Source organism: Alligator mississippiensis, chromosome 1 (assembly GCF_030867095.1).
Source record: "Alligator mississippiensis isolate rAllMis1 chromosome 1, rAllMis1, whole genome shotgun sequence".
In the NCBI taxonomy this organism is placed as follows: domain Eukaryota; kingdom Metazoa; phylum Chordata; order Crocodylia; family Alligatoridae; genus Alligator; species Alligator mississippiensis.
In genome coordinates this window covers 6,267,656-6,279,875 of record NC_081824.1, presented here as the reverse complement: position 1 = coordinate 6,279,875, position 12,220 = coordinate 6,267,656, and the positions used below count along the sequence as shown (strand labels likewise).

The 12,220-nt window shown below is 42.3% G+C and overlaps 1 protein-coding gene across 1 annotated transcript in view; it reads left to right on the top strand.

The window, feature by feature from the left end:
- KIF13B (kinesin family member 13B) overlaps window positions 1–12,220 on the top strand; it is a 178,662-nt gene that overhangs the window by 99,128 nt on the left and 67,314 nt on the right. Inside the window, exons 13-20 of the mRNA XM_006268017.4 lie at window positions 1,572–1,706; window positions 3,596–3,726; window positions 4,796–4,882; window positions 6,344–6,534; window positions 7,678–7,888; window positions 8,975–9,137; window positions 10,454–10,600; window positions 11,132–11,281. Of these exons, the coding sequence (XP_006268079.2) occupies window positions 1,572–1,706; window positions 3,596–3,726; window positions 4,796–4,882; window positions 6,344–6,534; window positions 7,678–7,888; window positions 8,975–9,137; window positions 10,454–10,600; window positions 11,132–11,281 (1,215 nt within the window). The remainder of the gene's footprint in view (window positions 1–1,571; window positions 1,707–3,595; window positions 3,727–4,795; window positions 4,883–6,343; window positions 6,535–7,677; window positions 7,889–8,974; window positions 9,138–10,453; window positions 10,601–11,131; window positions 11,282–12,220) is intronic.

The window sequence follows — 12,220 nt, the reverse complement described above, 5'->3', positions numbered from 1 at the left end:
TTTTGAAGCATGAAGATGCTAATACACAAGAGGCTGCAGTGCTTTAATTAGAGCAGCTCTCAGAGCCACTTTAATTAAAGCATTGCCCCCCTACCCTCACCCTTGGAGCCCTTGTGAAAGTGTTGGAGGTACTAGATTTAATGTGCATTAACTAAAGCACATTAATGCACGTGTGGACACACCCATAGCCTATATCTGAGTCAGAGGATATAGGTTGTCGTCATGGCTTTGCCATGAACTACTTTGGAACAAGTCACCTAGTCTCCATCCCCTTTCATACTCGTGAGGAAACAGGAGAGAGGCTATCTTGTCACTTATGGGCAGTGAGACTTATTGCTGGGGGGATGCACAAGAGGCTGTGGCTAATCCTGCCCTCACATATCTTAGCATTAGCTACTCTAGACCCTGGTCCGGCTGTTCATTTGTTTTGCATTAAAAGCCTAGCATTTAGTTTATTAGGCTCTCAACACTTTCAGGTAGTTTTCTGTTTAATCTTACAGTTTAATGAAGATGTGGCCAAAGTCATCAGCGCACTCCCCAAGAACATCCAAAGCAGGTGTTTTGGGTTTTTTTCTTTTCATTTTAGTGCCATGCCTTCATCATCTAAGCTGGTATAGCCTTGTGATTACGGTCTGATTTTTTTGATTTTTTTTCCTCTAGAAGAAAACCTCTCTCCCGCTGCTGCTCTTCTTTTCTTCTTCTTCCCCCCACCCTCACCATTTTTCATAGTAGGTCTCCTGCACTTTCGGTGTCCGTACAGTTCAGCGAGCAGTCCTCTCGAACCCGGTGAACTGCTTTGGCTTTGCGGAGGACACAGATATCTTTCGATCTCGACATTCTTTCCCGAAAGAATGGCTTTTTATTTTGCAAGTCAGAAATGTTTGGGTGAAGAGTGGAGTAATGAAAGAAGCACTTTTAAACCTTTTGCTCTGAAAGATGGACATTTTTTGCACAATGCTCCTTTTGTTGGAGACCTCTAAGAAGTCTATTGATAAGAACAATACACCATCTTAAACGCTGCGATTCGAGTTTAGCAGGAAGTGTTACTTGTATTACTTAAGTAGCAGGATTTCAAATTTGTTTGGTGTTCTGGTTTCTGAGGGATAAAATGTAGACAGAGTTGGATTTGGCAAGGATGTAGCTAGCTTTGTTCTCTCTAATGCAGGGAGGGATAGCAAAGGGCTGTAGAAATGGCTTTGTAGAATAGCTGTTTCATTTCCAAGAAGGCTGTGGTGAGGCCTGGACATCTCGACAGCGCGCACCTCACATTTATTCCGTCTTCCAGCAAGAAGGGGTGACCCTCTGGGACTATCCGAGTCCTAATATGTAGTGTTCTGCCTCGAGTTGAATGGCATAAGGCCCACAGGAATTACAGGTCCCTGGATGTAACACTGACATTTTGATGTCAGCAGGGCTGGATTTCTAGGAATAGTAATTTTTAAAAAAAACAAGTTTGCTGTCTATTATCTTGGCTTGGTTTTTTAGCGTGTACAGGTATGCAACAGTGTGCATTGCTTTTCTTAGGTTATCATACCTCTTCAATGCTAATATTTTGGAGGTTTCTTTCACAGGAGCGTCAGAAACAGCTGGAAAGCCTTGGCATATCTCTTCAGTCTTCTGGAATCAAAGTAGGGGACAACAAGTGTTTCCTGGTTAATTTAAACGCAGATCCTGCTCTCAACGAACTTCTGGTCTACTACTTAAAGGTGAAATATGTTTGTTTTAAGTATAATTTGGTCATCTTGCACTGTTGAAATGCATGTGGGTAGAAAGTGCTTGTGAAAAATGAACTTGAGGCCACAGCCTCATTGAAAAAAAACAAAAAGTCATATTTGTGCCCTTTTCCCCAGCTACTGGTTACTAGGTGATCTGTCATATCCAGTAGCTGGGGAAAACAGCACAAATATGACTTTTTTTTTCAGTGCTGGTCATCAACTGTTAGAATACGAGAATAGACATCCTTAATGACAGATTTTTTTTTTCTCAATTTCATCTAGTTCTTCAGCGGCCTTATGGTAGTCTTAATAGAGTTGTAGTCAGAAAAGTGATTTTTATATAACAAGTCGAGGCACTTTGCTAACTCTGCTTCTCCTCGTGTCTTCAAAATATACGGACTAAAATGAGTTGTTACTTATTCCTTTTAATTGTGTCGGTCTCTGGGGGGAGAGGTGGTTTCTGTTGTGGCTTATCCATTCGGTTGACATACAATCTGTATTACTGGTGATGGGTACAAAAGAAAGAACTAACTTGCCTTTTGGAAGCTGGGCTGGCACATGGGACGTTTTTCATCTTTCTCCTCTCTTTCTACCCCCTGTGCATGGAGGAGGTTTCATTTGAGAGAAAATGAAGTCCATGCAGCTACTTTTAAGTCACCTCTCAGAATTTAACAGGACTTCAGTGTTAAACCCAAATGTCAAAATGCTAACACCGTTGAGTGTTAATGCTTTTTTGCCCTCCCATCTAAGTAGAGTATAATCATTTTGTCTTGGAACAGCTGCAGAATGTAATATTTGGTCTGAAAGTATTTTGTGCTTCTTACCCAGAGATTTGTTTCGCTCCTTGTGTAGATCAGTCGGGTATCATGAAGCAAATCGCCATCCAAAGAATTAAAGCAAGGGAAGAGAAGTCTTTATTCATCCTTGTCCCTTTCAACCATTAATAAACAACAAAAAAGCTGATTCAAGTTTTTTTGGAAGGGAGTCAAATATTTCCAGGCATCTCATGTGTAGGTGCCAGCACTCTCATTTGAACTGCTACATCAGCCTCAGCTCTGGCTCTTGAAGCAGGGTTGCTTTCTTGCTTAATGTTGAATACAAGACAAGAAGACCTGAATGCCCAAGCACGTTCAGGAGGATGACCTCAGTTCATGTGTAAAAGAGGAGAAGTCTTTTCAGTTAAAAGCAGGCTTCAGCATTATCTCATCCTTGTGATGGAAATGCTTTTTTGAAGAGGAAGGTTTTATGGCATTTGCTTGAAACTAGGCAAACCCAGAGTCTGTCTCCTTGGCACAAACTTTTTATGAGCTTAGCAGATTTCTCCAACTTCAGTTAAGCTCACCCACGTGCTATCTCTCAACTCTGGAAAAACCCAGGAATATGGACTAGAGCTCCCTTTGGTCGTTTCAGAGTCTTATCTAGGACAGCTCTTTTAGATCCTAAAGCAGTTGTTACTAGAGTTGAGTACTCTAGCACATGGTGACGCATGCATGCAGGTTGTAGCACAGTGTGTGTCCAGCAGGCAGCAGTTATCTGCTTTTAAATGCTAGTCCCCTGTTAGTCTCTTGCCATGTAGCTCTTCCATGGTGATTCGCAAGCTGTCAGAATTTAATTGTGTGCACATGCACGTGTGCACAGGCTCACACCTACACACGGTTGAATTCCTTAGCATGATGCTTTATGCTTTAGTTTAATGGAAAATATATTATTGTCACCTATGAATGACTGAATTCAATTCAGCAGCTTTCAAAACAACAAAAGCAGGAAGCAAGGCACACAAAACATGTAGGATGGAACAGGATGAGCACGCACACGCTGCAGAGCAAGCGGGAGGGAATTTCTGTCCTGGTTGCTAACGTATGAATTTGGATTGTCAATAGGAGCACACACTAATTGGGTCAGCTGACTCCCAAGATATCCAGTTATGTGGAATGGGAATTCTTCCTGAACATTGCATCATAGACATCACCTCGGAAGGACAGGTTATGCTGACACCTCAGAAGAATACCAGGTACTGGAGCAGAACATTGAAAAAAAGAAGTTATGTAACTTTAAACAAGTATTTTAAGGCAAATGGTGCATGAAAATGATTTTTAAATTGTGTCTCTGCCCTTTATCTGAGGATGAATAATGCCACTTCACTTCTATCTAGACTTTGATTAGTAGCTTGCTGTGTTCTCCCAGCACAGCTCTGTCAGCCCATCTCGATCTGGATGTGCAGCACACTGGCTCTTCCATTTCCGGGCCCTTCCAGATTAGATTTCAAGCAGTGCTAAAGGATCTGCTGTGCGTTTCATAAGAATGCAAATGTGAATTGTGTATGCTTTCCATAAAGAGCTGCTCGCTCTTTAACATTTATTTGGAATTAAATGAGTATCAACATCTGAATTATCTTCCGTAAACACTCTGTATGCAAACATTTACTGCAGCATTTGCCACATTATCTGATTAAGCAGAAATCCTTGGGAACTATAGGTTATGTTCCAACCGAGCACACAATGCCATGCTCCTTTGTTGTGTCTGATTTAAAAAAAATATTCCACATAATTCATTTTAGATGCATAATAAGCTTAAAATTCCTCTGCTTTATCAAGGCTTTTTCATATGCAGGCCTTGGGTTTCAGTTTGTTTGTAATAAACCCATTTGAAACACAAGTTCTGCTAGTACTGAGTATAACAATGTTTGATATGGTAAACTATGCACATACTTAGTAACGTCAATGTTTTATTTAAAATACTTATACTTTCATTCTCTGTCTTTCAAAACAATGTAAAAATAGCTGTGGGCTATATTCAAAGTCATGAACCTTTTAGGGCCCTGTAGATTTTCAGTCATACTCCTGGGGTACCGTCTCTGTTCAGCAATGCTAGGTATTCTGGACCTTCAGTAATCAAAAGAGGAAGTTTAATTCAATTCAGGGACTGAGGAGATGGTGCAGCATCACAGGTGACATGCTTGCATTTTTTAGCATCTAATCCTTGAATGTGCTTTCCTCTTCAAACCAGTTTGAGTAATTTATTATTCATCAAAAAGTCCTTATCTGCAGGTGGTTGCATTCACTTTTCTTTTCTTTTCACAGAACATTTGTAAACGGTTCTGCTGTTATGGGTCCTACACAGCTACACCACGGAGACCGAATACTGTGGGGGAACAACCACTTCTTCAGGTCTGAGTCCTTGGCATTATAAGGGAAGCTCTGTGACCGGAGGATATTTCAAGAATGATGAATGTCTTAGCAGCTGCGCCCGGTCTTAGTTTAGCTGTAATGAGCTAAAGGCAACTTTTTTCAGTTTTTATGTTTCCATGAGGTTGTGACCATTTTGATGTCTCTCTTGCAACTGTCATCAGCACCTTTACCCTTAAGATTAGATTGCTTCAGTGTGCTCCGCTTGAGGGGCGCAGCTTCGGTCAGCCCCAAAACTGGTACAGAGTCTGTCTCCATCATTATTATGAAAGGGTCTCTGCAAGCATGTAACTCCCTGCACTCATTTGCAGCAACTCTCTCGTTTTCTTGTTGGAATTTAAGGTCTTTTTTTCCCTATAAATTCTTAATTGAACTGGCACTTATCTGCCTGAGAGACCGCCGTCCTCCTTGTGTCATACTGCTACAGCCCCTTCTGTATAAGAGAGTCACTCACATGTTTTTGTGTGAAGGCCACTTCTTTTTATAGGACCATCTTTGGTCTGAAATAGCCAAATCCATTCACCTTTGAGGCCAGCATGCTGTAAAACCTAGTTATTCTCCTTTCCTTTTTTGAGAGGGGAAAGTGATACCAGGAACCTCATTGTTCCCCAGCAACTTGTTGGTTGGAGAATGAGGTTGAAATTTATAAAGCTGTTAAACTACATTTAAAAATGTTGCCAAGGGTGTGCCTAGCGTCTTAGATGAAGGGTCGTTTTGGGGTTTTTAATAAAGCAAAGGCACAGCTGGCTGTAGCTAAGGAAGTGGAGAAAAGGCTGTTGCATCTGTGGGCACATCTACACAAGACATTTACTGCAGTTGCCTAATTAGCTTCACAATAAATATCTCAGTGTCTACACGTGCAGCCCTATTACGCTGGAGTAAACTAGTTAACTCCTCAGCAGGTTAGTACTTGTAAATGCAGGTACTATCTGCTATCCTGCTGCGGAGTTTTTTAGTGCACAGAAGCGCAGGTGTAGATGGCTGGTTGCTTCAGTGTGGGGGCTGCCCATTGGCTAGCCCTGCACTGGAGCACCCTCATGCCCCAGCCAGCCCCTCCAGAGCACATTGAGCCAGGTTGGAGCAATCCTGGGGTGGCAGGCTGACCTCCTGGGCCCTCTGCCAGCTCTCACCTGGTTTATTGTGCTGCAGTTCTGGGGGCACGTTAAAATGCGATGCCTGGACGCAATAAACTCCAGCGTGATATATGAATTAATTGCACATGTCGATGCACCTGGTGTGAAGGACAGTCCCGAATTACAATGTTTCAAGCCCTTATTTTAACTTGGTTGAGGTACTCCTTCCCTCCACCCACACATGATATTTTCAAAGGAAAATGTATTGATTGGAGGGGAATCACCTTCCTTTTAAGTCCTCAGAGCAATGGCTTTGTTGCAGAGGCAGAGCATTATAATTACTTAACCCCATTCTTTTTTCTTTGAAAAGGTTGAACTTGCCAAAAAAGAAAAAGAAGGTGGAACATGAGGATGAAGAGCGAGATAACTCTATGAAGTGCAGCAATAGCATTGAGCAGCTAGATGCAGATGGAGACAACTCCAGCGAAGTGTCCAGTGAGATTAATTTCAGCTATGAGTATGCCCAGATGGAAGTCACCATGAAGGCACTCGGTAGCAATGGTAAGCAGCAGCAGTTATTGGTAATGCAAAGAGGAAATAAGATTATATTTTGAGGACCCTGGAGCCGCAGAAATACAGCTTCCCCTTGGATACACTTTTGTCTTTTTGGTTGACTTCTCTCTTAATCGTTTTTACTTGAGGAAGGGGAAAAACACTGCCACATTATTATTTGTTACAACTGATTGCTGTTGTGCATGAGACCCAGGACTGCAGTATTGACAGTATTCAGGACCTTGGTGTATTTGAGTTTAGCATTGTACGTTTACTATATTCTATCTAGCTTTGGCTCTAGTGGCATCTAAACCTATGTATTGTCCTGAATGCAAGATCTTTGGTTTCTGTAGTTTTAGCTAGCTGCCTTATTTGGGGGAAGTAGCTCCATCTTTGTCCACTTCTCAATCCAGCTCAATCTTTGTCCACTTCTAAACTCTGTTAAATATAAGAGGAATGGACTAGATGACTCTGCTAAATTGTAGAAAAGAACAGCAGGTGATGGGGTTTGTGAACTTTATGATAAAAAAAGGAAGCATTCTGATGCAGTCTATACAAACTATGCTTAATTTATAGAAGGTTTTTCATCTGTGGATTTGAAAGGACTTTGCAAGGGTGCACAGCAGATGGTATCCTTCTTTATGGATGGGGAAACTGAAGCATAGTAAAGTTGTGACTGCTCTAAAGATACAGAGGTAAATCTACTGGCAGAGTTTTGTTCTCTGTCCTGTTTCGTGGATCACTGCTTCCCTCTAACTCCCTATTTCAGTGATTCCAAACCCGGATGCTGTGGCACCCTGGGCTGTCTTGGGATCCTTTCAAGGGTGCCGCAGGGTACCTCACAATGTTAGCACTGATAGGTGTGCAAACATAATTTACAAGATAAACCTAGAGATTTTACATAGGAAAACACACAGGGTGTTAATAACAAGTCTAACCTGATGTGGGGGTTTTCGGTTCTTTACAACAAAAGAATTGCTCTATTGTATTTCTGTAGTTGAAAAAGGAGTGAAAACTAAGAGGTGTGCACCGAGGGGTGCATTGAATCTCGTGAAGAGGGCCTTGAGTCTAACAAGATTGAGAGCCACTGCCTTGTTCACTAGATGTCTGAATACAGCACAACTAGCTTCTTTGTTTTTAACATCTGCTTAGATCCAATGCAGTCAATCTTGCAGAGCCTGGAGCAGCAGCATGAAGAGGAGAAGCGGTCCGCTCTTGAGCGGCAGAGATTAATGTACGAGCATGAACTAGAGCAGCTGCGAAGGCGACTCTCTCCTGAAAAACAACATTTCCGCAGCATGGAGAGGTTCTCTTTCCATTCCCCCAATGCCCAGCAACGCTTACGGCAGTGGGCAGAAGAGAGGTGGGTGATGAGAATATGCATGTTTTTCAAGCAAGGCTGGTTAGGCTTGCAGTCCTAAAGCTGGTGAAGTCTGTTCTAAGATTTGAGATGCCTTTCACAATAGCCCATGTAGTGAATGGGTCTCCTGAGAAGAGCTCAGTGCTAGTGATGTGGGGAGAGCAGCAGCAGAGTCCCCAAAAAGGGTGAATATTTCTCTCTGTTTTGCCTTTTATTTCATCTCCTCGTGGAGGAACTCTGCAGTATGATCTCAGGTCACTTGTCCATCTTCGTTTTAAGAGCAGAAGATGAAAGGAGTATGGATTCCCGTATAAATGTCATCATTTTATCATTAGAATCACTGCCGTTCTCCAAGTCAAGTATTAATAATCTAGGCATATAATTTAAACAGATACATTTTAAATCTCTATATTTATGCATTTAATGCATTGATGTATGTAATGTATTTATACATACATTATGTATATATTATGTGTATTGATTCATTTAAAAGGCTAAATCTTGAAATGAATCATTAACTCATTTAAAAGGCTAAATAAATAGCTTTTTGCAAAAAGATATTTATAATGGGAGATGGTGCATTTCGTCTCCAAGTCTCCGATTCCGGTCCAGCCCAGCTTAGACATGACTTTTCTAGTGATGTGTTGACAATTTGTGCGCAATATCTGATGTCACTTTCTACTTTGCAGGAAGTATTAATTGATCTGCTAGGCAGGGAGGCTAAATAGACTGTAACTTGGAGACTGAATTACCCTTTCCATGCAAAATGGTATTTTCTGCATCCTTTGGTCAAAACTGTGGAGTAGCTCACACAAAAACTGCCTGTTCTGTGGATCGGGTGGGGGAGCCATCTAATCTGGTCTCTGGGCCAGGCAAAGTGTGTGTGTGTGTGTAGGAGGGATGGGGGGTGACTAAAAACAGGTGAAGAGTCAGTGTTCAGCTAACATTTCCATGTTTAAATTGCATATGAAATCCTGTTCATACCTTACCTGCATGGCAGTGATCCGTCCCAAGACCCTTAATTTCCTACTAAAATGTAGTCAGAAGTTCAGTCGCTAAACCTCATCATTCTTTTCTTCTTGTGAAAAGAGAAGAAATGTTGAACCAGAGCCTGCGAAAGCTGAGAGAACAAATTGTAAAAGCCAATTTATATGTGAGAGAAGCCAATTTCATTGCCGAGGAGTTGGACAAGAGAACAGAGTATAAAGTCACTTTGCAAATCCCAGCTTCAAGCCTTAACGCGAACAGAAAGGTGAGACGACAGCTTGCATAACTGAATCATTATTCGATCAAGTGGGCTCGTGGACTCTTCGCGTTTGTCATTCTGCCGCTCTAATGATCTCGATAATCTGCCAGCGTGTTTCTACTTGGGAAGGCTGGTGGTGGAAAAAACATGACGTATCTTTATCATATTTCATAGTATGAAAAGTATAGAAATATGCCAGCCCCTGGAAATGTGTCCTTAGGCGTAGGTTCACGCATGCACACCATCTCTCTCATCATTCCCGTAGCAGCAATACTAAAATTTCAAGATGCTGTGGATAAAATGTCTTGAGAAATAACAAAACCTGCTTTTAAAGATCAAGCTAAATTGTGATGACTTGATCTAACAGCTATGTCCTTACTGGAGTCCTTTCACATTCGTGTAATGTGCCTTCACGGTAAGGTGATGTGATTGAGCTGCTGCCTGATCAAATGGCTAGAAAAATAGCATTTCTTTTTGGAGGTGGTTTGTCAAAACCATTCACATGGGCCAACAAAATCCAAGAAGTCCATTGTAACATTAGAGTTTCTTCATAATTCGCTATTTTATTCCTCCCATCAATATGTTGCATATGGGGAAAATAGTATCTATCTTATGTACTTTTTAATATCTAAGTGCTGTACAGTCTTGAAGGAGTTGAGCTTCGCAGTACCTTTGTGGGGTATGAAAGTCACACCCCTCCCCATCCGTAGAACAGGACTGGGGTATAAAAGGACAGGGTTTTGTAGGATCTCTCACTGCAGGGAATTTAATCCATACCTCATATCCCAAATCTTTACTGCTTAACTATCCTCCCTTTCTTTCACCCAGATGTGAAACAGAGCTTAAAAAGTCAGGTTAACCCAATGCATTTCACCCTATCATTGAAATGTGTCTTAGTCACTTTAAAGCTGAGCATTATCTGCATAGCAAACCTTTTTAGATGTAATTTTTTGGCTTCCCTTAACTAGGGAGGAAGGGGTTAAGTGACTACATGACTTTGGTGGTTGTTCATAATAGTAACCATGCTTTGAGCTTACGGCTACTTTCATTTGAGGATCTTAATTAAATCCTTGATTTCATCCCTGGAACGTTTCTGTAAGGTCAGGGATTTGCAAAGATCTCTGCCCATTTGCTGGAATTAAGTTTGGCAGTTTCAGAGGGCAAGTCTGCTTTGCTTGATGGCAAGATCCGGATCCTGCCACTCCAGAGTTTGGTTACTTAAGACTTTAAAAAAGAAAAAAATGTTCCTCTATACATTCTGTGCAATTTTTCACCTGCTGTCGTGACCTGGATTTCTAACTCAAGTCTACCTGTTTCTGCAGCGAGGTGCGATTCTCAGTGAGCCTGCTATTCAGGTGAGGAGGAAAGGGAAAGGCAAACAGATCTGGTCACTGGAGAAACTGGAAAACCGACTAGTGGATATGAGGGATCTTTATCAGGAGTGGAAAGAGTGCGAGGAGGACAACCCAGTAAGTAATAAGAGGAAAGAGACTCCATTATTGTGGTGATAAATGAGTCCCTGTCATTTAAAAAAAAAAATGGGAGAAGGAAGGGGTTATCTTTATTCTGGAATATAGTTGCTTTTCTGAGCCATCACACACTTGTAGTACTAACCAGAGATGTTCTTGATGGTTCTTCAGTATTTCATTGACCTGCTCGATCTTGTCGCTTCCACGTTTCTCTGCGCTTGGTTTGATAAGTAAACAGAGGAACTAGAATCCAACAAGCGAAGCTAAGCAGAGAGAGAGCGCGAGATCGAATTCAGATCAGCTTCTGAATGTTGTGAATATAAAATGATGAAAGAAACCTTGAGGACAGGCCTCAAACTCTGCCTGCAGCAGCACATACAAGCAGTCTTTGTGTGGAGCTTTCTGATCCATTCTGGCCTCTTGCCTAAGTCAGAAGCTATGAAATACCTGGCTAGTCATGCAGTGTTGTGAAAATGCTGTCACGTTAAGCATTTCATTTACATTTGCCTTTGTTTTTTAATTTGCTTCTAGATGATGAGAGCTTACTTCAGGCGAGCGGATCCATTCTATGACGAGCAGGAAAACCACAGCCTCATTGGAGTGGCCAATGTTTTCCTCGAGTCCCTGTTTTATGACGTGAAGCTGCAGTATGCTGTTCCAATCATCAACCAAAAGGGAGAGGTTTGTCATTCCTTCCATAAGCCCTGCTTGTTTGCTGTTCACTGGAAGTCAGCTGAGCTTGTCAACGTTGTAGGGAAGGCGTTCCCAGAACATGTGCCTGTTACTGTCTAACATTTCAGGATTGTGGGACTACTCCTCTCTTCTGTCTCATCCCCAAAGCATCTTAGGGTGGAAACAGATGTCACCTGACGTCTCACTTGTGCTACCACACCGTTTTTTACGGTGGCACAAATTATGAGCGAATAGATGCCATGCCACATCAAAGGAAAATCAGTGGTGCAGTGAAAGGTAGTAATAGACTTCTGCTTTATTGCAGTGGACATCTGTTGGTTCTGGGGCAGGAGAGTACAGGCAGCCTGAGCTGCTCGCACTCTCCAGCCACCCAAGGCAGGTACTCTGGGGGCTTAAGGCTCCTCCAGTCCCCGGACCACATGCCCAGGTTGTCCCACTTAGAGACGTACCTTGGGGAATCTCAGTGCATCTCTCCCTAAGCAGGGAAAGCTGATTGAGGGGGACAGATCTGGCTGAGCAGGGAAAGTAGGGTTCACTCAAAACCACCTCTGGAGATCACATCATCCCTTGTGCCACACCATCAAGGTTAGGACAAGGGGTGACATGTTTCACCCAATGAAGTCTGCTGTGCCCCGGCACATCACAGCACAGCTGATACGCTTCGTTTGGCAATGTCTATTTCTAGCCTTAATGATTTAATGTTCTGAACACTGGTATCATGATCATGAAACATACAGATCAGTGTAAGCCCATAGCCAGGTAGAGCACGCGTAGGTAAATGAGAGGCAGTTTGCTGCAACCAGCATGGTCCCCAGGTCCAATTGTGACTGAAGCTGAACTCTTGCTGGCACTATACACAGTCTTCCCTTGCCAAAAGGGCTTAAAATCCAAGACCAGACAAGTGCATTGGATAAAACAATGGAAGAG